Below are 25,094 nucleotides of genomic sequence, written 5' to 3'. Positions count from 1 at the left end.
TACACTGGTCCATGAGGCTATCTTCTCAGGGCAAGAAGATACACACTAGACCTCGTCACGATACATGTCACATTCTTCATCGGAGGCAAGCACTGTCAATGTGAAGATCAATATTGTTTGATTCTCTCATGTCCGTCATTATACATACAGGACTAACTGGAAAACAAGCAGAGCCAGCCCAAACCGAAAGCCCATTGGATCCATAAACCGCCCACACTCAAGTCGGGAGTTTTGTATTCCTTTCTTTCTCTCACGCGTATTGTGTCCGTTGGAAAAACCGTCCCGAAACCACACGCCTTGTGAAATCATACACACCGCGTTCGCGCGCAGTAGGCACACGCAACGACAGAAGACCGAAGTAGATGTGGTCCTTCCTTTTTTCCCCCTCCAGTCAAGAACCTCACACCCCCGTGTATATCTGCGCCAACATAGGGACAGTGAAGGGGGTAAGGAACAGCGACAAGCCGCCGCGCAACGAGGTATCATCTTTGCAAAAACCCAGAAACCTAGAAACAAGAAGAAATGAGTAGAAGGAGGGGGGTCGAATGAAGCAAAATGCTTAGTTCTTGCCCTTCTTCGCTCTGCTCTTCTTGGCAGGCTCCGCTGACTCAGTGGCGTCAGCGGCCTTGGTGGATGTGCGGCGGCGCTTCTTGTCAGGGCTTGCGGGAGTGGCAGCAGCCTTGGCCTCGGGCTCGGCAGCGGGAGTGGCAGTCTTGCGCTTGCGGGTAGAAGCGGGCTTCTTGGGGGTCTTGACGGGGGCAGGGACTTCCTCCTCCTCTTCCTCTTCACCAGGAGCATCGACGGTGTTGGCCTGGTTGAGCTGCTCGGCGATGGCATCCTCAACATCGGGGACAACATCAACAGGGTTGATCTGGATGTTGTGCTCCTCGGCGTACTTGAGAGCGCTATCATCGTCCATGTTTCTGGCCTCAAGGTTGCCACCCTGCTTGTAGGAGTGGACGCGAGCCTGGTAGAGGCGGAGGTTGTACTGGTACGCGTTGTTCCAGCCGGCCTTCTCCTGAAGGTTCATGGCCTTCCAGCGGCGCTGGCCCTCCTCCTGAACAGCACCCTTGGGAGCGGCATCACCAAGGTCATTCGCAATTATGGGACGGGCGGTCTGCATGTACAGGAAGTAGGGGGTCAGGGGGCGCTTGGGAGCATTGGGGTCGTGGGTGCGCTTCTTGCGCTCCTTCTTCTCCTCAACAGGGGCAGGGTGGTAGGCAACGCCGGGCTGGAGACCAAGGGCCAGGGGAGCGATGCTCTGGGCAGCATGCTCCAAGGTGTTCAGAGGGTGGTCAATGCCCGGGATAGCCTCGTGTGCAGACTCGCCAAGAAGCAGGCTGGTCTGGCGGTAGTAGTCCTCGGAGAAGTTCTTGATCAACTCCAAGATGGTGATGAGGCGCTGGTGAACCTAGAAGTGGTGTTAGCATTCTGTCTGATTAGAAGCGCTTGAGCAAAGAGTGGTAAGATGCGTAAAGTGTGTAGCAGGAAACGTGTAGTGGGATATGGGCAGCTAAGCTTAGCTGAGCTGAGCTTGAAGAGCTTCTGTGGGTCACAGCTCCCGCGGCAGACGCGGGGTCACATTGGGCCATGTAAACAAAACGAGCGTTCTGACGCAGCGTGTTTTTCCCCCTTGCCATTTTCTCGGAGCACATTTGGCTTATCAAATGCAAAATGTGCCCGTTTCGTCTTTTGAGGTGCCAGCTTTGAATCTGAATAGATAGCAAGCACACAAGCACGCGCGGCTGACAGTTCACGCCGAGAAACGCGTCGAAGAAATAGCAAGACAATCAGATGCTTGGAATTCTGATGGCAGTAGAAGCCAGTGAAACTGGCGCGACATCGGCTCCAAGATAGCCAGCTGGGCCGTGGTGGAACGGAGAGTGAAGCTTGGGAAACATGGCGGCGGAGAATTGAGGTTTTGAGGGAATGGTGGAAAGGGTGTATCTTACCGAGTCGCGGACGCGAATGAAACCCTCGACATCAATGTGTCTTTGGGGGATCTGGAGGGGCTGCACGGGCTGAGCAGGCGCGACGGGAACGGCAGCAACGGGTGCGCTGGGGGTGGCGGCGAGGGCCTTCTTTGAGGGGCGAGGCATTGTGATGGTTGTGTTTTTTGGTGGTTGTGGTGAGGTAGAGAGGATTTAGGGCCGATGGGCGCTGTAAATCAAGTAGTGTTTTAACGCGACGATGGCGAGAAGCAAAAAAAGGGTGTGCTGGTGTTTGGTGGAGTTGTTGTTTTTTTCTGGCACTCACAAAGTGGCGCAAGGTTGGGAGGAAAGGGCGGTTGAGATTTGGGGGGTTTGGTGCCTGGGAAAGTGAAGAAATGGGGGAAAAAGAGGGAAGGGGATGGGAGGTTTGGGGGAGGGCCTGAGCCGAATATGTAGTGCAGACGGGGTGGGAGGGGTTTGGGAGTGATTTGGCACCTTTCCGGGGGGGCCAAGTGGGAAGGGGAAGAGGGGAATAGAGAAAAAAATTCAGGCACTTCGCTCTTGCCCGGCCCAAAAAAAAAAAAAAAAGCGAACTGGACGAGTTTTGGGGGGCCTGCTCTGTCCCCCCTCTCTTTCACCTAAAATATTCCCATTCTCTTGCCCTGTCCTTTTTTCTCCCCCCAAGGCTCCAGCAGCAGCAACAGCAGCAGCAACAGCAGCAGCAGGCGATCCAGCCCACAGCTTGTACGTTTGTTCCCCCTCTTTCCCGGTCTTCCACCTTGCTGGCGAATCCGCGGTGATGTCGCTCCAGTTGTCGCCCGTGCCGCCAGACGGTTAAACCGTTAAACCACGACTGCCCTCTCCCGTCCCTTTCGGGCGGGAAGTACAAAGTCTCCACGTCTACCGTCTCTCACTGCATACTTTACCTTAGGTAGGTTGTCTACACTGGTGCCACCTAATGCAAACCTTGGTTCCCATATTCCCACACTCCCTCTGCGCCAATATTAAATACCCTCTGAGCCTCTGAGCCTTGAGGCAAGGTACCTACCTACCTTAGCAGCTCATGTACCTTTGGCACCTTCCCTCAATCACATCATGCGACGCGTGAAAAAAAAAAAAAAAAGTTGCCCGACACCCCTGCAACACTCAAGGGGATGCATCCACCGCAGCGCTGCTAATCAGTAATGGAAAACGAAAAGGCTCCTCTCCAGCCTGGCCCGATCAGTCTCGCCCACCTCAGCGCGCCTGGCCAAGCCAGCTGGCTGCTGGAGAGGTTATGCCATTCTCAGCATCATCTTTTTGTGCACAAATATGGTAAGCACATTGCCTCTACCAGACCTTGTAAACTCCCAGGGCAGCCCAGGGCTTCCAGCGTTTTCCACTGTCAATGACGGCCGATGGGACACTCTAATCCACTCTACCAGAGCCATGAAGCAAAGTAAACGAACACTTTCACGCAAAGAGATGATACAGCGCCAGCCCACTCAGCACCGGCCGCCAAAACACGAAAGAGGCATCAGAAGAGAGTGACAATTTGAACACAAGAGAGGCCACATGTCATCCATACCTTCCTTACCTTAGGATAAGTAAGGTAGGTAGGTACCTTACGGTCTACAAGCTTTTCCTCTGCGTCCCGCCATTCCTCTCCTCGTTCCCTTAGGTTACCTTACCTCACCGAAAAAGGTACCTACAAAAGGTACCGCTGGCCATCAGCTCCCCCCCCCCCTCGGCATCGGCGCTCGTGTTGATTGCCGCCCAGCACAACTGGACTCGACCTGAGTATATATCGAGCCTCGTGGATTGTCTCTTTGCTGTACTTTGCTATTGTCAGTCAATTAACTGGTCGTCGAGTAATCCTCTTTCTTGGGAGCAAGGCTATGCTTTTCTTGCTACTATATTGATCCCCGACCTGTTCTGAGCATCTGCATGGCTTATTCGTGGTCGTTGCGGACACTGTAGTGCCCCAATCGCGCTATCTGGTGCGCTGCTTGTCGCTGTGATGCTCTGGCGGTACTCTCACTGTACTTTTAGCGACGTGGTATTGGATGGTGACGGCATGCCTTGGAGTTTTGCACCCTTTTCTTCCTCCCTCGATCGCTGATTTTCGGCGGCGGGCGCCCACATTTTTCTTGTGTGTGAACCTGCGGCGTGCACCGTCCATGACACACACACACACACCTCGCCTCCCCATCATTTAGCGGTAATGCCCTATCGCCCAATGAGGGCCCTACAATTGGGGGCGCCCACTCGCCTCTCTGCCCAGTGCCAGCGAGCGAGCGTCGGGTCCCGCCCGTTTTCCCAAGCCACCCGTGGGCCTCGTGAGGAAAAGAGCACAACGCCCACAGCGTGCCTGCATTCTGTGCACAAGGGGGGGAAAACAATGACCGGGGGGGATGGGATTCCTCAGGTAGGTAGGTACCTTACTCCGTACCGTACCTTAGAACCCGTCGGTGATTGCACTGCCCCCATCCCCGACCGACAATCTCTGACTCCCCTCATCCACCTCCCGTTACTCACTGATTGTGATCCCTCACTCCTCTCCCTCTGTCAGTCGGGCTGTCCTCCATCGCCGGCTTGACAGGTTCACAGTGCTGTGCCCTCCAGGCTGTAAAAGCAGCAAGGCTTCTGGGGACTCGGGTGCCTATCCCCGCCTATGTCTGCCTGAAACTGACTGGGCACGTCCAGATCACCTCAAGTCCTGGACTCCCAGGTGCAGCAGCAGCGGCGGCACCCCATCCATCACCGTACTCTTCCGCACCCCCCCGCCGTTCTCAACTCGCTCTGGTCCCCGGGAACTTCTCGTTCTTCTCCTCGTCTGTCTGCCTCCCCCGACAGCGGCCATCTTCTCAGGCCTTTCCCCACTGCTTCGCCTGAAGATCCCTCATTGTCGCCAACTTCAGAGCTTCTGCCCCCGTTATCGCAGCTGGCTCTGTCCGACTCCGTTTCTGCTGGCCTGGGCCGCCAGTATGGACTCTGGACTCTAGGCTGCCCACCCATCTCATTCTCCCTCCAGCCGAGGCCCCCCTCGTGTTTCCCTTCCCAAATCACGGGTACCTTCGGCCAAATACCAGGAACCCAGTCATCATCAGTGAGGTGGTCCTGCCCGGCACTGACGTGCTGAGTTCTCGCCCACCACTGCCGCGCTTCTCACCCTTGGTTATCGTGTCGGTCGTTCAGCAGCCATTAGGCCTCAGAAAGAATGAGACCGTGGACGTAGTCTCGTCGGCGGTGTTCGCTGGACCCCCAAGAAGTCCAGCACGGAGGGTTCCCCGCTCACTCGCACTCAGCACCGAGCATCTCGGTTTACGTGTTTCCGGCTCCAGCGATGACAGCGAGCGCTCTCTAACCGGCCGCCCAGCAATCCATTCTGGTTCTCGGGCAGTCTCAGTTCTCATGAGGCTATTTTCCCAGCACTATTGGAGTGGCCGCCTTTTCCCCGCCGTCGCTTCAGCTGGTACACCCGCGACTTGTTTTCATGTCCGAACAGTCCAAGGTCACCTTACCCAGTGTGCTCTCTCGTCCACAAGAGACTGGACCTATCCCTCGGTGCTTCCCTGTAATACTCCGTCAACGCCGTTTGTACCCAAGGTAGTTCCAGAAACCTGCTTGGTGGGCAACGGCTCTAGCTCTTCACCAGCCTGGGGCACCATCATCACCGGTGGTGTTGTAAATGACCCTGAACCAACTGTCTCCTGGCCTGAGAGGTCTTCATGCGCTGGCAACTACTGGAAAGCAGAAAAGCCCTGCTTGAAGCCAGATGCTCTCGTCAAGACTCACTGGGCACCTAGAGAGTTTTCACAAGCAATGTGGCCTTGGCTATTAAGAAGCATCTCCCACAGAAGTCATTCAAAGGCTCACCGTCATCCAGCAAGCATTTACATTGACGCACTAGAAGCAAACACTTGTACGGACGCCTGGGACTTCGGGCATGATGCTGTTCTATTCTTTGACAACTACCCGTGTTCTACGGAGCTCAGGCGGCCACCATTTCTCTGAGGCCCTTAGAATGAGGTGTCGGACATCCATCTATACTCCCATCCTCTGGTCTTTCTCGGGAGGTGTAGCTCCGACTGGACGACCACACGGTACTCGTCCACCACTGGTGTCCAGCTTGCGATGGTTTACCCTAGAGGCACGAGAAGCTCTCGCACGATACCTTATCGATTTGCAGAGCTCACCCGTTCCTATGTTGAAGACAGCGTGACGGGCTTGTCTTGACAAGCATATCAGCATACGAAGAGTACACAATACCCAAATGTGTTGATGAAAGACATGCCCATCTGCACCACGTACATCAAGTCAGGTCAATAGGGCCTCCTACACACTCGTGGCCACAGAATCGCCTTCGGCATGGTGTTGTTGCAGAGCACCCATTGTAAACGGCACACCGAGCCCAGACCGAAGACTCCGACGGGCCTCATAACGAGCACACATGTGCCGTTCATGAGGCTCGAGAGTGAATAAGTTGAAAGGCACGGGACGTGGAACTCTATTCACTAGATCAAGTATGGAATTGATTCAACTCAATCTTTGTGTCAGGGAAAGACACTAGAGTCTTGATCTCACGTAAATTCACAGGAGATGCTGATCCATGAGAATGAGCAACGGAATTCTGACACTGCAGCTCGTGATTGTTTGGCATATAAAGCTTCGGTTTCCAGGTGGGATGAGCAATGTACACAATCATTTCACGGCGCACGAGAGACAATGTGAATCTACGTTTTACTAGATGGCAGGTCTGACCAGTGATCAGAAGCAGGCAATGCGGGACTGCCCATCCATAGGTAATCCAGTTGATTTTGCTGTGGTGAGTCGCACCCCTGCGAGGCGTTGATCAACGGCTACCAACGCGTGTTTCTCGCCTAATCATAACAACTCAGACGCGACTTTGTAAACGTTCTGTAACGGCCTGTCTCATCCCAACCTGTGCAATCACAGACCATGGGAACTAAATCCATTAGGTGTCTCTGGAAGGGGGTTTGCAGTATGTCTCATGTTGTCTACACAGTAGGTGGCTAGATTCACAAATTGGTGAGTTTGTTCAACTCATCGATAGCTATTGCTCCTAGGATAGCTATGACGGGGCAGCTCAGGTCCCGCTTCGAAACTGTTTTTTTTTTTTTTTGGAGCTATCAAAGCTTGAGAGAGAGCAGCAGTAAATCCTCGGCATCATCACTGGGTACTTTTGGTATCAGTTCAGTGAGTTATAACAGGAGCAAGATCAGTAGAGGATGCGCCATTGACAGCATGTCCCCAAGAAATCGGCGATGAACAGTTGCAGCAGTGTTCCGCGACTTGAATCCTCGTCCTACGCGCCCATCGTAGGTAGATGAGAATGAGATGAGATCAGTAAGCTTCTGGTACCTAGGGTACCGTAGAGCTGTCGCCAATAGAAAGGCCCAGAAAGCTGAGCGGCCGTTCCACACTGGAAAGCTGAGCTCAGCCCCGCACCAAAAAAGATGCCCCCCCCCCTCTCCTCTCCAAGTCTCCTCTCCAAGTCTCCTCTCCAAGTCTCCTCTCCGTGACACATGGAAGAGTTCCCAATAGTTCTCTCATCCCCCATGGCCCCCGACCCCGCCGCCAGAAACCGGCCTGACCGCCAACCGTCTCATCCCGTTTTGAAACGAGGGTCTCCCCCCTCCCGGCCTCCCCATCGAAACTTGAGGTGACGACTGGCGTCTAAGGTCTGACAGAGGAAGAAAGTCGCGGCCGGAGGCAGCCCAGCCCAGTCGCCGATTTCCATTGGCAGCGGATCGGCCCCGGTGAGGAGCCTCCACCCAGGTGCCAAAAGGCGACGTGGAATAGTGGAGGAGAGTGTAGCGGAGCAGTGAAGCATTCCAGCAGTTCTCAAGTCTTGAGATGCCTGCGAATATTCTCAGTGCATCGAGTTCGCATGAGTTTCTTGCTTGGTTCCTTGCCTTCTGAGCGCCGGCCAGAGGTGTCAGCCTGATTGCCTACCCGACGCCCCATCTGATCAGGGTATGCCAGTGTGAGTGTGATCTTGCAATGTTAAGCATTCGTATTCACGTTAGCAATGAAGAGTTGGGAACTTTCCGTAGAAAGTGATGTGTATTCGTACTCATATTCGTACGTATAGATCCCCTCTCACATCGCTGCCAAGGATCTGGACAAGGCCGCAGCTTCCAATTCCCACTTCATTCATCGTTATCTGCACCTGCCCAAGCAACGACTGCCCTCAATACCGGGTACCTCAGGAAGCAAACTTCTCGTCGGTGAAGGCTGCGTCATAATTCATTGCACTTTTGTTGCAGACGTCCGAACTTTTACTCTTTTTCCTTCCAATTCGGATCCTCGACCAAACCCAACATTGACAGGAACATCGGATAGTCCATATCACCAGCCAAAAAGGCAACCACGTCCTCCATCGTCGCCGCAGGTTTATTTTCAGCTGGCCAAGGTCTTGCCTGACGCGCGCCCACACCCGCACCCGCACGTCGGACAGTTAGCACCACCGTGAACCAGGCCTCCCGAAAGGACCGGCGATCAAGCTACCCAACTACCTTACCTTGCCGAATCGAATCCACACAGCTGCGTTGAGCTTGATGCAGACCCCTGCCCCATCCGACCTGGCTTTCTCCCGTTACCGATACTTCACTCTTGTACGTGTTCACCACCCATTCTCCAAGTACCTCAAACCATCTTCCCAACTCCTGACCCATGGCGCTACTGGCAACCGTCCCCCTGTCTCTGATTCGAGCTCCCAATCGGCATCCGCAAGCCCCTCCATCACCGCCCACTGGCATTGGTGGGGGAAGCTCTTGGCAGCAGCTATCGCGCAGTAGTATGATGCCATGGCACCTGGGGGCTTGGACCACAAACCACCGCAAAACACGCTGCGAACAGAGGACGGGAACCAAGGTGGGAGGAACGTGTGTGCGCGTGAAGGAGGGGCAGTGACAAGTTGGAAGCCTCAGATGGCGGCGGATTGGGCTGGGCTGGTCAAGATTGGATGGCGAGACCGTCACACAGCGTTCACAGACGTGTGTACGGAGTATGGTGCTTGGTCTCGATTCCAAGATTGTCTGTCGGCGCCCTCCTCTTCACTCGAGCCGCCTCCTGTTCCTGGCTTCTGATAGCTCCATCAAGTTCCTGTTCCAGTCCCCCTCCCCCATGCTCCCGAAGCTTGGAAGAACGCAGTTACGCCGTCGTGTTGCCCCTCCACCGCCTCCAGCCCTCATCAAAGGCCCCTCCTTTTCTTTACTGCCCCTTGCTTGTGTCATATCTCTCCTCCTTATTTCAATGACCTCCCCCTCCCTCCCGTCATCATAACTTTGTTTTGCTTCTGCGCAAACCCCACTTCACCTTGACCAAGTCACTAAACAGTCTCTACAGACTTACAACAGATAAACACTACTAAGTATCAGAAGAGGAGAGAGAAGAGCAGCACGAGAGGTACAAGTCAATCAACATGCTCGACGCCAGGTCCTACCCGCTGCTGGTCGGCCTGCTTGTGCTGGTCTGCCTTGCCCAGCCAACCTACGCCTTCGGAGCTGGTAACATTGCCAGCATTTCCAAGATCGAGGGCCAGAACTGTGAGCTCCTTCCCTCCCACCCGCCATTGTCTGATGGGGAGAGCAGATCCGCTAAATCTTCTGTCACACAGGGCGCCACGGCGATATTGAAGATGCCCTCCTTACCCTTGCTATGGCCCGTGCCATCGGCGGCAAGAAGTTCAGCAAGATGATGGTTTCCCGTGTCTACTTTGGCAACTGGCTCAGGGATTACTCCCAGGCCATCGATGTCGGAACCGTCAAGTCCGTCTCCGCCGAGGCCATTCGTCTCCTTCTCTGTGTCCTGGGCTTCTTGACCTTTGGCTACGGATCCAAGGAGTTCGAGGTCACGGCCGACCGTCTTGGCTGCTACCGCCCCGAAGACCACATCGACAACCCCAAGAACTACGCCGACAACGTGGATGCCCGCCAGTACGACCGCCGTCTGAGAGGCCCCGTCGATGAGAACGTCGAGCTTGGCATTGACCGCGAGTCCGGCATGAAGAACTACATTGCGAACGAGCAGGCTGGAATCATGACTTCTGCCGCCCACGTTCGCAACTTGTTTTCCCGCTGCATCGAGCTGGCCCGCGGATACTCCCGCAATAAGAATGAGGCTGATCTCTACGAGGCCATGCGCCTCATGGGTACTGGTCTTCACTGCTTGGAGGGTAGGTTGCTCGATCACATGATACATGAAACCATGAGAGAATATCGCTAACGAAGCGTGGTACAGATTTCTTCGCCCACAGCAACTACTGCGAGCTTGCCCTGATTGAGCTTGGCGAGCGCGATGTCTTCCCCCACGTCGGCCGTGACACTCGGATCCAGCTGAACGGAGCTAGAGGCGATGTTTACCCCATTGTCACCGGCACCTTTGGAGGTGTTGACTTCCTTCACTCCGTCACTGGCGAAGGTACATATTCTTGAAATGCTCAACACAAGATCGCAGCTAACAAGACCAGTCTCCGACAAGCTGACCCAGAACGAGATTGAGGAGCTCGAGGGTACTCTTCAGGAGAGCAAGAACAACGATACCAGCATTCTGCGTAACCTTCTGGACATGATTCCCGATGGTATCTTTGGCGGTAAGCACCAGAGCAACCGGGTGGACGAGCTTCAGAGCAACGCGACCTCTTCGCAGCTCCAGAACATGCAGGTCTCTCCCAGGGAGCCTGAGGAGTACACCCGGTACATCCAGGATGTCTTCAAGCAGATCATGCCTGCCATCGAGTTCCACGACGAGATCTTGCAGGGTATCTCTGAGGCCATTGAGAAGATTCCCGTTCTGCCCAAGATTCTTGAGCAGCTTGAGGAGCAACTGTCCAAGTTTGTCTTCTCGGTCATCGCCCCCTTCATTATTCCCGTCATCAACCAGATCCGCAACGAGCTGCGCACTGGTTCCGCTGAGATTATCGAGAGCAGTGAGAAGGAGCAGCACGTCGTCTTTGACGATGACCGTAGCACTGACCCTACCCATTCCATGTTGTCCAAGGACCACTTCACCAACGTAAGGAAAACGTCATTCAATAGGCGAAATTGGCGGCTAACATGTTGATAGATCTTGAACGAGGTTGCTGGCCGCTGTGCTGCCAAGACTCTCCAATGGGTTGTGCCCCAGCTCATGGAGGCCATCGATAACGACAGCGTCGATGTTAACCGCACCTTGAACCGCATTATCTTTGGTGTTCTGCACCACCCTGCACAGCGTGACATGGGAGACGATGGCGCTCGTGAGGGCCGTCAGCAAATCTTCCAGTTCTTCGAGGAGTGGTGGAGCAACATGGACAGAAGCCAGCAGGATGACTACCGCCGCAAGCTGAGTCGCGAGGGTGTTCAGCGCGGTGAGAACCACAAAGAGGGTGTCCACGACACTGGACACGGCCACGGCTGCAGCGGAAAGCTCCACATGCGCAAGCAGTTCGGCGAGCCCAAGAACTGGGAAGACAAGGTTGCCGACCAAGCTGCCGGCGCCATTCTCGAAGGTGCTTCCGGTGCCATCGCAAACCTTGTTGGTCAGCAGACTGGGGTCAAGGTCCCCAAGTACAAGCACCAGCAAGAGGAGGAGGAGAGCGGTGGTGGCGGCGGTGGCGCTGGTGGTCTTATTGGATCCATTCTCGGAGGTGTCTTCAAGAAGGACGAAACGGAGACACAGCACAGCAGCCGCCGTGACGACGATGGTGGCTACACCCAGACTACGACCGAGTACGGCCGCCACGGAAACAAGTATGGTCAGGCCGAGTACAGCGAGACCCAGTACCCCGGTGGCGGCAGCCGTACCGAGTACCGCAAGTATGAGCAGGAAGACAGCTCTGGCGGACGCCGAACCAGCGGCCGCGAGTACGAGGAAACCACGGAGACCCGTCCCTCTTACGGTGGTGGCTATGAGCAGCGCACCGAGACTCACCGTTACGAAGGTAACACCCAGTCTGGCTTCAGTGGTGGCCGACGTGACGAGAACGACGGCTATGGCGGCCGTCGTCAAGAGGAGAGCAACTACGGTGGTGGCGGCGGCTATGGCGGCGGTAGACGCGATGATAACGAGGGCGGCTACGGCGGTGGCCGTCGCCACGAGGAGAGCAGCTACGGTCGCCAAGAGGAGAGTTATGGTGGTGGTGGACGTCGTCATGACGAGGGTGGCTATGGTGGTGGCGGTGGTGGTTACGGAGGTGGCCGCCGCGAAGATGAGGGAGGCTTCGGGGGTGGCTATGGCGGTGGACGCCAAGAGGAGAGCTATGGCGGTGGACGTCGTCACGACGAGGGCGGATATGGTGGCGGCGGCGGTGGTGGTTACGGGGGTGGCCGCCGCGAAGACGAGGGCGGCTACGGCGGCGGTAGACGCGACGATAACGAGGGTGGCGGCTATGGGCGCCAGGAGGAGCACCACGGTCGTCGCCGTGACGATGACGATGAGCGCCGCGAGGGCGGCGGCGGCGGCTTCGGCGACTTCATCGGCAAGGTCGCTGAGCAGTTTGGCGACAACAACAACAATAACCGCAGATGGTAGGACCGCTGCGGCTGTTTCTCTTGATTCTTGGCAAAGATTGCTGCCCGGTTGTATTCTGGCAGATGATGACGACTGGCTCATGAACAGGGGTAGCTTTGGGGTTTAAGCTACGGATACAGGCATAACGAAGAACAATAACAAAAAGTCTTGCTTCTAACTGTGAGTCCAGATGTTTTGTGCGTGTCATGTGATTTGAGGGGTACAGGATGAGGATCACAATGTGTTGGTAACATTTAAACACGTAAACGAATTGCCGGTTCCGGGCATCAGTCTTCTACTATCGTTGACAGCTCGGGTGATGGTCGGTTTGGAAGTCAACCATTGATCACGGCTATCAAGTGCCGTGACTTTACTCCCACGCGCCAACTAAGAAACGGGACAGTTGAGCCGAACTGATTGATCCCTTACCACATGGAGAAGGGAGGACATGGCAGAGACGTTCCGAATGTGACTCTGTTTCGTTCTAACCCCCCCTGCCTAGTGTCCAGATGGAGGGCACGGCAGCCATCGCCAGCGAACGGGTTTTGCGGGGAAGAGTCGTAGTCAACCTGGTCTAGAGCCGGGACGTGTGGCCGCGATGCCGAAGCATTCGGTACGGTTGAATTCTTTTTTTTTTCTCTCGCCAAGTTGCTTACCGAGTAGGTGGTGAGAATGGGAGATTCTAGGTTATGGATTTGATGAAGGTGATTTGACGATACACAAAAAAAAAACAGTAAGATCCTAGTGAGAGGTTTATTCCATGTCTTGGCCTGGTGGTTTTTTTCGTTTCTGGTAAATTGATCCAGACCTGTTTTAACCCGCCTGGTCAACTGTATGCAACATTAGAGAGGGTAAACGATGGGGGATCATCGTTGTTCTTTTGGTACGGTTAAATTTGGGTAAATGTTCGTTTTTACCTTGAATCCCGCTCTTTTCTTTTACTTTGACACCTGATAGTAAGGTACCATCTGAACGAGAGAGGAAAAAGCGGAGGGGAAAAAAAGAGAAGGATTGGGATCTTTAACAAGGTGACGAACGGAGCGGCGGCGAGCTCTCCTTTTTTTGGTGTTGTATATATTGACCCTGCTCGTTTCCCCGTCATTAGCCATAGGATCGTAGCTATTTTGTATTATACGATGTACAATATATGATACACAAACTCATTACTGTTCCTCGAGTTTCTTCAAGAGTATCGCGTTCAACCCGTATATAATACTCGCCGTCACGCCCACGAGAGTCCAACTGAACTCGGGCTCCTCGTCACACATCTCACCGCGTACCACAGAGAAACTATCTACGTCCCTTGAATCATCAATATCCGAACTCATCTCTCCAAAGATGCACCTCACACACCCCCTGACCCTCCTCCTACTCCCTATCCTCCTCTCCCACCAAGTACAAGCCCAATCCACATCCACAGGCTCAACAACCCGCTACTGGGACTGCTGCAAACCCTCCTGCGCCTGGCCCGGCAAGATCCCCGCCTCCTCCCTCGCCGCCGGCCCCGTAACGACCTGCGACCGCAACGACAACCCCCTCTCGGACGGCGGCGCCACGCGCAGCGGGTGCGACTCGGGCGGCGGAGCCTACATGTGCAGCGCCCAGTCCCCCTGGGCCGTCTCGGACGACCTGGCCTACGGCTTCGCCGCCGTGCGCATCTCGGGCGGGACGGAGGCGCAGTGGTGCTGCGCGTGCTACGAGCTGACCTTCACGAGCGGCGCGGTGGCGGGGAAGAGGATGGTCGTGCAGGCTACGAATACGGGGGGGGATTTGGGGCAGAATCATTTTGATATCGCGGTGAGTTTTCGTTTATTCTTTCTCCGTTTTGGACTTTTTCTTTTGGTACCCAGCCTTCGGCCTGTTCCATCTCGGAGACTACAAGATATGCCGGAAACTGTCGGAGATGCAAGAGGAGACAAGAGGATGTTGTTGATGCTTCCTTGCTGGGTGGCTATTTACACCACGAAAACCAACTTACAGGAGGGACACAACATGTTGAGGACGAGCCCCTTCATACGATACAGGGATACAAGAACTGCCTGTCCCCGAAGCACAGAGTGCTGTACAAAGACGAGAAGTATACTGACGTTATTGCTTCGACAGATCCCCGGCGGCGGCGTGGGCCAATTCAACGCCTGCACGGATCAGTACGGAGCGCCGGCCAACGGGTGGGGCCAGCGGTACGGCGGCGTCAGCTCCCGCGCCGAGTGCGACGGGTTCCCCGCGAAGCTCAAGGCCGGGTGCTACTGGCGCTTCGACTGGTTCAAGGGCGCCGACAACCCGAGCGTCTCCTTCCGCCAGGTGACTTGTCCGGCGGAGATTACCAATAAGAGCGGCTGTAGGCGCCAGTGATGGAGCGGGGAAAGTAATTCGCTGCCCGGGACTTGGAAATGTTCAAGTTCAAGTTCCAGCGCTGATGTTGACTCCGATCTGCTCCGCGAGTTCGGAGCCCACACTGAATCGACCGTCGAGGCTGGAGCACGTATAGTTACTCTACGTCCGTAGCTGCAAGTCAAATATGCCATCTGGAATTAAAGGCCAAGAGATGTTCCTGGGCGACCTGGGGCTCGAACACATCGGCAAGCCTTCTTACCTCGTAGCCTCGCACGCAGGATTTGGTGCCAATGTTGACTGAGAGAGCCTTCGTAGCGAGCTTACAGAGTCATCAAATGAGTCCACGAAAGGGGTGAAATTAGCCCATCTAAGACGCCCATCTCACATTGGTGGTGGCGACGCATGAACACAAGCGAGCAGATTGGCCCCTTCCGCCGTTGATCTTTCGTAGCGCGGCCAAACAGACGTATGGATCTCGCAACACAATTGAAACATACTTCCTCTAACCATTTTGTTCCCTCCTGAAATGAGCGCTGTCAATGTTGGCTGTGCTCCGTGGCTGTGTGCTGGGCAGGTAACAGGCACCGTCCTGCCTGATTTTTTTGAGGCCATGGCATTGCGGATTACAAGAAGCCAAGCCAGAGCCAAGATATTCACCTGAGGATTAAATCTTGCCCAAGAATCCTCAGCAATCTTGACACAGCCACAAAAAGGCGAACACCTGCCATATCGTGGAATCCGCCAACGTTGTGCAAAAGACGCGCGGTCAAAAGTAGGGTTCAGTGGCAGCCCGTCAAAAGATTCCTCTGGCGTTGCCATTGTTCTCGGGCGTATCAATGTCGCAGCCAGCCTAGATGCTTTGACGAATCACACGACGGACTAGTACGTGACGTAGAGGGTCTATCGGCTTCTTTTGCCGGTTGAGACAACAGAACGGCGCCAGACCGCCGCGGCCGGGAGCCTCCAGATTGCCGAGAGCGGCGTTGGGGAACCAAGAGCGGCTGTCCGGCATCTTCGGCTGGCATGGAAGGAGTCAGGGTGATTGTTGAAGAACTAATTATTCAGATTGGTGAAGCACGCAACATTCCGGACGAGACCAGACCAGTTTCGCCGGAAAATGTGTTCTCTACTGGCAAGGGTAGAGCAGTAAAATTGCCAACCGTAGGTGTGGGAGATGGCCCCTGTCCCCGGTGGATCTGACCCAGGGAGCAGCCAATGTTTCAATGACGTCTGTCTGGGCACCCGCGTTTGTGAGGGGAACCTAGCATTGGTACTCTTCATGTACCTTTGCTTCAGGGAGCCTAAGTCCGGACGCCGGTGGAAGTTTGCAGAGTAGCATCGCAAAGAGTAGTGGGAAAGCCAGAAAACCAAATGGTATGCTGGGTGATTCCGAATTGATCAGGGGTGTTGAATGCAGACATGGTGTCTCTGAGAGGCTCGTTGCCATCTGAAGGGATAGCGAACCTGATAAGGTATGAAGTCGGGATGCCAAGAACGGGCGGAGGTCGAGTCATCGGGACTAGAAGGGAAGGGTCCGGTGGCTAGAAGCTTTTCCCGCTGATTGACTTGCAGCGGGAGAGACATCGTAGGATCCCGAGTGCTGTTGTTGGTGCCGGCCAGTACCATCCCGATTTGGTACAGCGAAAGGCACTGGCCCTTGTGGAGGACAGCAGCACGCAGGCCACGCAATGTGCGCTTCCCATGGTCGAGCGCCAAGTGGGCGGTCTGAGAGTACACGTCCAGGCTAATGGCGGCCATATGCAGTCGAGCGTCTTGCAGCGGTGCTGTTTGGTAAAGGCGTCGACTTGAGCCGCAGACCACCAATTTGGTTGGCGTCGTACTACGCGCCCAAATGGTACGATCTTACGCTGTGCCTTGGAGCAATGATGCGAAGCCGCCCATGTTTTTTCCTCTAGAAGCAAAAACCCTGTTAACTCCGTGGCGCTGAGAAGAATATTTCCCGAGACGCCAATTGCGCATTGTTGATATTGAGTGAAGCGCTATACATGTATAACGACCGTCGATCGTATAGTAGACAGCCACGCGAAAGGTGCCGTCAGACCGGGAGACCCGAGAGAGTGAATGCCGAGAACGACCGGGCGGGCGTGGTCGAGCTGTCACGCACATCGGCTGGTGCAAAACGTCTGGAACTGTCGGCACAACTTGCCCATGACTGTAGACCGGGCCCGTGTGGTGGGAGAAACTCAAAATCCCAAGTGGAAAAGGGGAGGTGTGAGAGACTTCGATGCGACGAAGCTAAGAGGAAAATCTCGACCGTCGAGGACTGGTCGTAATCAGATCGGGCATCGTATCACGGGTACCGTCGTTACGGACGATGGACCAGAGAAGACTCGACAACTCTGTTGGTCAGCCTGCACGGAGAGATGCTGGCGTCCGTATCCGAAGGCGGCAGCGGCAAGGCCCAGAGCAGTTGGTGACCCTTTTGATTTTCCATCTCTCTCTTCCACGCTAAGACATGCGGTACGTGGACGGTAGTAGCCTGCTATTTTAGCGGGAGGGAATCAGAAGGGGGCCACGACTCGTTCCCCGGATGAGAAAGACTAGGAAGACCATTCTCCTGAGGCTATCAATGTGGAACGGGCCCATCATGTCAGCCTATGAGGTTTCATAGCTAGTGAGAGAAAGGCAGAAGGCAAGCGGGTGCCATAGTGATTTGAGCCGATCTGGCGAGGGTGGGAAGCGGGAGCCGGCACGGGGGAACTGGGTAGGTCGTTGGAAGATCAGACAAGCTTTCGAGGGAATCGAGGCAACGAAAAAGCTTAGCCATGATGACATGCGATGCGATGGGCGTCGGGCGAGGGATTGGGCTGGGGATGCCGTGTATCCGTGGGCGTGTGATGTGCAGGCTAAGACGGCACGGCGGGGGACATGTAATGAGACTGTTTTACTTTTTCCTTTGATTGTTTGTGGCATGCGGTGACCGACACCAACGGCAAGAGCGGCACCAAAATGATTGATTTGCAGATGGAAACGGCTGTGGTTTGTCCATTTTCTTTCTGTATGTGTATCAACGTCGACTTTCGAGTGCTAGTGTAGTCGCGCGAGCAAATGCAGGGCTGCAGGTACAGGGTCTTTGGGGTCATTTGGGGCCAATTATAGTATAGACAATAGCCGCTTTGGTGGTTGAAAATGTTGTTGGTTTTATCTGCCCGCCGGCATCCCGTAATAGTTGTGTGGGAGTTTGTGGTCACTGGTGGTTGTGTCGTGATAAGAGCTCGGTTCTTCGGCTCCTCGAATGCGCTGGGATGATGCAGTTGGAGTTGGTGCATGCCGGGCCTCGATACACTTCACGCGCAATGGATTAAATCCATGTTGTGCGGGGCGTTTGGCTGAGGTAAGCAGCTCCCGTGAGCAGTCACAGGAACGGGAAGCTAGGAATGATCTGTGAATGTCCAAATCCAGGTGCTTTGCTGATGGCAGGGTAGACGAAAGGGTCCTTGGGTTCCGTCTGGAGACATAGACAGAGTGAGAGTCAGAGTCAGAAGGGAAGGAGCACACAGCAGCAATTGGAACTGTGGTAGTGCCTTTCATCCATTTCTTAGGTAAGGTGTGTGTGTGTGTCAGGAAGGTAGTGGATGTACATCGGCAGGTACTCGCCGGTACATGTCTTCTCTCCCGTTTCCCTTGCTTCCGAGTGGTCCGCCGTGTTTCTCTTGCCTCGTCCAGCTGGGGATGTTGTACCCTACAGTTGTGCTCGCTCTGGAGCGTGAGTTGTGAGGTGTGGTTGACGGCCTCCTGAGTCCTGACTGGCTACCGGGGGAACTTTCAACAGTCTCCGTCGCGATCCACTCCACCATCTCTGCCAGCCTATCCGTACGGTGCCGTACTTGCGAACCAACTGGCTGCATCTTTGCGTCCAATTCCATCCGCGCATCATGAGAGTCCCCCGACTGTCTTGAATCTGTTACCGCACTTGCACCGCATTCAACCTGGAACGCTCCTCCAGTCGACTGGTGTCCACAATCTGCTGTTCATGTTACTGATTGGCACTCGAATCCACTCCTCACAGGTCGTTGTCAAGTGCATCATGTAACGTCCATTTATCGTTAGAATTAACAGAGCAGAAGACAGCCCGCGTATTGAAGGATGCACACCGTAGACGCCAGCCGGAACGCCAGCGGTAACGACTAGGCAGGTAACTCACTAACGGTGTGCGGTGGCCACAGGCAATGGAAGACGAAGCAGCTTAACAGCCAACGAAAGGTACATCGAGAGTACCTGCTCTTCCTTCTCTGGGACAGGCGGGTAGCGACAACGAGGACGAGGACGAGGACGAGGACGGAGACAAGTGCAAGTGCAAGTGCAAGTGCAAGTGCGAGGACAGGGCAGGGAGGCTGTGCATCAGTTCCCTCGCCCCTACTTTACATACAATGCCCGGCCAGATCAGGTATGCGCAAAGTACCTTGGGACTTGCTTCTTGGTGTCCGACACTGCACTCTTCTGGTGATCCGATACCTCCAATTTGGCTATGGATACTTCTCCCGTCCTCGTCATTCTTGTATGGAGTACTTCGGACCTCTCCTGCCCCATGCTCCAGCCATTTGGTCCTCAGTCTGTCTGCCCGGTCGTTCAAAGTCATCCAACATGCCACCCGGCCACCACCCTTCTCTCTCTCCCAAAACTCCCCCAACACCACCACCACACACACACTCTCTTCACAGTACACACCCGATTCCCACACCCAACTCTCTCACCCCCCGACCTGGAACCCGAACCTGGACCTGGACCTGGACCTGACCTTGCTTTCCCTTTGACCTGATCAGTGTGTACGAATACAGAGCGCACCTGCAGCAAGCGCACTGGGAACGACCTGACCTGAACCCCGCTTGGCATTGAAAATCGCGCCTGCCCCAGCTCGCTGACCTCCCATTCAATCGCTTCTCTCTCAGCTCGCCTTTTGGTCACCTTCTGCTTGCCATTTCACCAATCTCATCCCTTTCGCCTCGCATCGCGACTCGACCTTGTCCTCGAGCATTCACATTGTAGCCTCCGCCTTGAATCGACTCACTACGCACTATTACTTCCAGTTCGTCGTCTTCAGACCGAGTCAGCCTTGAATCTCTTAACCAAATTTCCGACGACACCGATTTCCCGGGCATTTCCGCCTCGCTCGTTTGTTGGTTATCCCACCTGAAAGCTGGTGTTCGTTCCACTTCCCGAGCAGCCACCCACGATTTATTCACACCAGGTTGATGGTTTCAATGCCCTCAACCCGTTCGTTGAACATGTGAGGGAAGCATGTGTAAGTCATTATATGCCCTTCTCATTTTCTGTACAATACATAAATCAGAAAATCATGCCTCTGGTCATCTTGCCCGTAGTAAGCAGGTGAACGCCTGCCGTGCTCTCTCTCTCTCTCTCTCTCTCTTTTGCGGCGGCCAAGAGGTGCCAAAATCCCCCGGTCTTGGCACAACTCACTGACGTCTCACAGCTCTCGAACAGATTCGAAATGTCGTGTATGTCTCAGCAAAACTCCTTTCAGATGCCCGCTGCTTTCGATGCTATCGTCCCCGTATTCCTCATTGCTGCGCACGCTTCTCTGCTGCTTTCCCGTTGACTCCTTTACCATCTCGTCGCATCACGTTGCTGCTGCCTTGGCCCGCGTCACTGTGCCTCGCAGCACCTCTGTGGGCAGACCTTGGCGCGAATGCCTCACCACCCGCATTTCCCCAACCACTTGCGTATCTTTAACCACCAGCTGACCTTTACACAGTCTGCTGTTCAGTAACCCTGTTTGGTCGGGCGCAAACACCGTCCCCTCGACTCTCATCAAGAACATCACCTCTCTGTCGGTATGTCTCGTCGCCATCAAACTTATCCTAAGTCTTGATCTAAACCAAGTGCACAGAGCAAGGTAGCCTACCAGGACACCATCACAGCAAACCTCACCACGCTGAGCACGACAAACACCGAAACGCAGGATGGCATCATCCGAGGTCTGCTATACGTCCCCGATCTCAGCGTCACAAACCCGTGTTTCGAGCAGCAGTACGACATAATCCCACGAAATGCCACTACACAGGCAGAGCTTCCTCCTACCAACTATAACCTAATTGCCATTGCGCCATGGTTTAATGCGACCTGCACCAAGGCCTATCTTGCATCCGCACGCCTCGACCCCATACGCGCCTTCATCTTTTACCGGCCCAATAATTCGACGAACGAACCACAGGGCGCTGATTCCCCGATATGGGATCTTGAAGATGGTGATGCATGGCGAACCCAAAACCGTTTTCCGATTTTCGCCGTGCCAGGCGCCGAGGGCACCAAATTCATGAAGCAGCTTAGCCTGTATTCTGGGAACATCTCCGAGATCCCATACGGGGAGGAAATCCAGGAGATCTACGACCCCCACGATAATGATTACGTCCGCATATGGACAGAGCTAACCATCAAGGACCGTGACAGTGTTCCTGCCATGTGGACATGGATTCTCACTGTGGTTGGCGTTGTGATATTTATCATCGCGTGTCTATCACTCACGATGCACCTAGTACAAAGAAGACGAAGAATTTCACTACGAAGAAGGGTGCTGAGCGGCGAGGTTGATCTGGAAGCGATGGGAATCAAACGAGTAACCGTGCCCGTGGATCACGTCAAGGGCTTTCCACTTTTCACCTACAGTTTTCAGCCGGAAATGATCAGCACACCTTCTACTACAAGGCCACCCAAATCCGTGAGGTCACCGCGAAGCATGCGGACTGACCAGCGAACAATATCCGAATCCGCCGTTCCAAGATCAAGGGCCCGAAGAGCAAGCGTCAACAGCTCAAAAAGCACAGTTGCCACGAACTATCAGCCGCAGTGCCACATTTGCTTGGAGAATTACGTCGATCGGGACTCCGTCATCCGCGAACTGCCTTGCGGCCACATCTTTCACCCCGAGTGTATAGACGAGTTTCTCAGTCTGAACAGCTCACTATGCCCAATCTGTAAGAGGAATATGCTCCCACCGAACTACTGTCCCAAGATTACCAATGGCATGGTACGCCGTGAGAGGGCCATTCGACGATTGAGGGAACGGGTAGTTTTTGACGAGTCAGACGACGAAGAGGGGGAGGTGAAAAGCAAGCGTTGGGGCAAGCGGCTATTCGGCACGGACAAAGCGGCATCATCCCCGACAGAAACGCCCTTGACACCCGTTCTGACATCCAAGTCCCCGAAAACAGTGCAGGAGTCAGCAAATGTCGATACGTCGGTGGATCTCGAAGCTGCACCCCTGTCCACTACACAACGTGCCCTCGAACCGACCCAAGAGGAGCAAGAAGATTCGGACCAACCCTCAAGTCAATCCGAAGCTCAAGACCCGCCACATCCGCAACCTCAGCCGCCCAGACAAGCCGCTGCAGCTCCGGCTACTCATCAGAATAAACGTCGGAAAGCAGGTGGATTGCGGCTCCATATGCCTGGATCAGAGTCACATCAGAACCATCCACGTCCTGAAGGACGCAAGAGCCCGTCTCAGTTGGCAAGAGCGCGAATGAGAGCGCTTGCTGGTACACCCTTTGACGACCCAGATGGTCGCAATCCAGCGTGTAAGTACAAAGTCCTTGCGACATCAAGCATATGTTCTGACCTCGGTTGCAGGGAAACGTTATGTCGTCAAGGTTTTCCCAGGATTTTCATGACAGTTGCATGCACTGGAAGCATGTCATCAAATTCGGAGTTGCATGGTGCAATGGCGTTTAGGATCAGGCAGTAGGACTGCCTTTTGGAACTTTTGAGAGGCAAGCAAGGGAATATCACGATGCATATCTACGACACTCCCTGGTACCTACCTCCGAGGGGGGTGGTGAGGAGACTTTTATTTCACAATCACGACGATAGACTCGGTGGGCTCAGATTGGCCCTCGGATTGCTACATTTTAGCACGGAACGTTACTCTTGGGCTGCTGTAAAGAGCCCAAGCTTTTGGACAGGATATACCCCATCGGCTCGGTTAAGCATCAACGGCGATTTGGAGGAGGGTATGAATTGAAAAAGTTACGTAGAAATCAGTGACGGCAGCTGTGCACTGCTCAGACTAGGCAGTCTTGTGTCGGCCAGACAGCGGGCAATGAAATCAAAACTTGAGACCCCTCACGGTCTAAAAAGATAAATTTGCTGAATTATATACCCTGTGATTTCCCTTCAAAGCCAGATCCCGTTCAGGCCAGTCTTTTGCGTGTGTAAAGCCAGGACAAAACCATACATAATACACTGAGTCTAACAAGAGGTATACAAATCGGACTCATTGCTATTCAGTATGTCTTATAAAAAAAAACAAGACTTCTCCACACGTGGTATTTTCGCTATTGTCGTTTCATCCGAATCATTGTATATGCCAGCTTTCATCTGATTTGTTTCGCCAAGCCGGGCCAACTGATCGTCTTAAGCACGTTCAGTTATGCATTATAAACACCGAAATCTTAACTTTCATCCACTCGTCATGTCTTGGCAGTTCCATCTGTTACCGTGTTTCCTCCTACATTCTCTGCCCTCTGTCATTATGAACGTCCCTCAATGAGCTTGTCGTCCTCTTTTGTGCCTCCTCTAGCCAGTGCTTCGCGGATACGGTCATTTTCGGCGGCGCGGATCCGCTGACGAGCATCCTCAAGTCGTTCGACTCCACGATCGATAGTCTCAATGTGAACTGTCAACGGGATTGCTATGGTCGAATCACGCACGAGTTCGGGAGCGGCAACGCGGTCGCGGAGGTCGCCCAGCCCGGCCTGGATCTTTTCAAGGTCCACAATAAGGGCCGATATCTGCGCAACAGCCGTGACGCGCTGCCTATCCACCTGGCGCAGGAGGGAGAGCTGGGCATTGAGGTTATGCAGGCGTTTGTTATTCGCACCGACAAGAGTCCACAACGTCCAGAGAACCTCGTCGCGACGGGATTTGACCGAGTTCGACGAGCGAGTGACGATTTCGTAAATCTGGTTCAGGTTCTCCTCCGCCTTCGTGAGTAGAAGCAGAACTCCTTGCGCTTCTACTATGAGAGAGGAGATCCGGTCAGAGACGAGGGCGGTATGCTCGATGTATTTGTCGAGAAGGGTCCGTTCGGAGAAGGGTGTCACTGTTGGAGTAAAGGGGTAGAAGAGCCAGCTGGACCACTGGGAAACCAGTCCTACATCTGTTGTCTCTGATGCAGAGAGGGTATCAAGATAGCGAGATGTCCAACGGTTGATCGAGATAACAGAGTCGACGGCAGATCCCACATGAACGTTGAACTTTTGCAAGTCAGAGGCCGTCAAGCGGGCGGTATCGATGTACTCGTTGAACTCGTACACCAGCTCGTCTCTCTGTGGCAATTCCGAGTATCGAACCATGGTGCGTAGATCGCGTATCGAAGACTCGGAACGCTTCATCTCCATTGGTAGTGATACGCCATCGGCACTGCGTTCGAGGACTTGCTCGAATTGTGACTGAACGTTCATGAGGTCGTCAAACTCAACGTTGGCAGACTCAGACCCTGACTCTTTGCCTCCGCCTGGTGAAGTAGTGAACGAGGGGCAAAACGGGAGATCTAAGTATGCTGCGCCCGGGATGCGGCAGAGCGGCGAGAGCGATGTTGTGATTGACTTGGTGACCATATTTTGAAGCATTATGGAGGCGCCAAAGAAGAGCCAGACTGCCAGACATAGCGCTAGTGGCTTTTGGATATAGCCAAGGGCCATGCCAATGACGTTGAATACCCATGCTAGGATGTTGAAGGCCGCACTTGGAAGAGACTCTGACAAGCGCTCCGTAACGGTCTGGGGCTCAGCCGGTTCATCGTAGTAACCCCTCACTCTTCTGGGATCGCCACGTCTGGCAGATGTAGGGCTTCCATTGCTGGCTTGACGTATCGCACGACGTCGCACGTCCTGCTGCTGATAAGAGACGTCGCTGGGGCGGATGGTCCGCGAGGAGTGACCGCTACTGTGTTGGGGGCTGGTTCCCGTCCCTGAAGTAGAACTGAAACGCATGGATGGCATGATAAATTCCGGTTCGGGAGAGCGGTTTGGATCTCGTCGTACGGTGGGTTGAAATGGCGAGCGAAGGATGACTCGCTCATCGTCTGCTTTGTTCATGAAATCTTGAACGCTGTGGTGCGACTCTTGAGAGCCGCCGATGCTGAATGACTGTGACGGCATTTGCGACGGCTCCGTCAGGAAGCTATCATCCTCCTCCATATCGTTAAGAATGGACGTATCGAAGCTGTCATTCTCGCCGCCTTCCACCAAGCGCCAAGAACTCTCGACGGGTAGGTCTTGTTGACGATGTGCAGGCATCGTGCCTAATGATATTGGTGAAGCCTCGAGGCTGTGGCTGAGAAGGTCGTTTTCT

At 54.3% G+C, this 25,094-nt stretch overlaps 8 protein-coding genes across 8 annotated transcripts; 5 read left to right on the top strand and 3 right to left on the bottom strand.

The window, feature by feature from the left end:
* Positions 1-559: 559 nt before the first annotated feature.
* Positions 560-2,099, bottom strand: CCOS01_06792 (HMG box protein; the record flags this gene model as incomplete). The annotated part of the gene is made up of 2 exons (XM_060454960.1): positions 560-1,411; positions 1,953-2,099. 2 exons carry the CDS (start codon positions 2,097-2,099, stop codon positions 560-562), a joined length of 999 nt encoding a protein of 332 aa, XP_060314660.1.
* Positions 2,100-4,134: 2,035 nt separating this feature from the next.
* CCOS01_06791 (uncharacterized protein) lies at positions 4,135-5,927 on the top strand (the record flags this gene model as incomplete). Its single annotated transcript, XM_060454959.1, has 3 exons — positions 4,135-4,342; positions 4,628-4,895; positions 5,003-5,927. 3 exons carry the CDS (start codon positions 4,135-4,137, stop codon positions 5,925-5,927), a joined length of 1,401 nt encoding a protein of 466 aa, XP_060314659.1.
* A 3,433-nt stretch (positions 5,928-9,360) lies between these two features.
* CCOS01_06790 (heterokaryon incompatibility protein Het-C) lies at positions 9,361-12,449 on the top strand (the record flags this gene model as incomplete). The annotated part of the gene is made up of 5 exons (XM_060454958.1): positions 9,361-9,484; positions 9,556-10,113; positions 10,179-10,358; positions 10,408-10,952; positions 11,004-12,449. The coding sequence occupies 5 exons, from the start codon at positions 9,361-9,363 to the stop codon at positions 12,447-12,449; spliced, it is 2,853 nt and encodes a 950-aa protein (XP_060314658.1).
* Positions 12,450-13,766: 1,317 nt separating this feature from the next.
* On the top strand, positions 13,767-14,780 carry CCOS01_06789 (glycosyl hydrolase family 45; the record flags this gene model as incomplete). Its single annotated transcript, XM_060454957.1, has 2 exons — positions 13,767-14,225; positions 14,532-14,780. 2 exons carry the CDS (start codon positions 13,767-13,769, stop codon positions 14,778-14,780), a joined length of 708 nt encoding a protein of 235 aa, XP_060314657.1.
* Positions 14,781-15,612: 832 nt separating this feature from the next.
* On the bottom strand, positions 15,613-16,520 carry CCOS01_06788 (uncharacterized protein; the record flags this gene model as incomplete). The annotated part of the gene is made up of 2 exons (XM_060454956.1): positions 15,613-15,780; positions 16,227-16,520. The coding sequence occupies 2 exons, from the start codon at positions 16,518-16,520 to the stop codon at positions 15,613-15,615; spliced, it is 462 nt and encodes a 153-aa protein (XP_060314656.1).
* A 1,935-nt stretch (positions 16,521-18,455) lies between these two features.
* On the top strand, positions 18,456-19,619 carry CCOS01_06787 (uncharacterized protein; the record flags this gene model as incomplete). The annotated part of the gene is made up of 4 exons (XM_060454955.1): positions 18,456-18,489; positions 18,556-18,596; positions 19,025-19,170; positions 19,547-19,619. 4 exons carry the CDS (start codon positions 18,456-18,458, stop codon positions 19,617-19,619), a joined length of 294 nt encoding a protein of 97 aa, XP_060314655.1.
* Positions 19,620-20,079: 460 nt separating this feature from the next.
* CCOS01_06786 (uncharacterized protein) lies at positions 20,080-22,411 on the top strand (the record flags this gene model as incomplete). Its single annotated transcript, XM_060454954.1, has 5 exons — positions 20,080-20,103; positions 20,215-20,237; positions 20,497-20,575; positions 20,632-22,318; positions 22,371-22,411. 5 exons carry the CDS (start codon positions 20,080-20,082, stop codon positions 22,409-22,411), a joined length of 1,854 nt encoding a protein of 617 aa, XP_060314654.1.
* Positions 22,412-23,269: 858 nt separating this feature from the next.
* Positions 23,270-25,039, bottom strand: CCOS01_06785 (uncharacterized protein; the record flags this gene model as incomplete). Its single annotated transcript, XM_060454953.1, has 1 exon — positions 23,270-25,039. The coding sequence occupies one exon, from the start codon at positions 25,037-25,039 to the stop codon at positions 23,270-23,272; it is 1,770 nt and encodes a 589-aa protein (XP_060314653.1).
* Between the last annotated feature and the right edge of the window lie 55 nt (positions 25,040-25,094).

Source organism: Colletotrichum costaricense, assembly GCF_030867565.1.
Source record: "Colletotrichum costaricense strain IMI 309622 chromosome Unknown Scaffold_6.1, whole genome shotgun sequence".
Classification (NCBI taxonomy): Eukaryota; Fungi; Ascomycota; class Sordariomycetes; order Glomerellales; family Glomerellaceae; genus Colletotrichum; species Colletotrichum costaricense.
The sequence above is the reverse complement of the archived record's forward strand: the minus strand, read 5'-3'. Positions and strand labels throughout refer to the sequence as shown.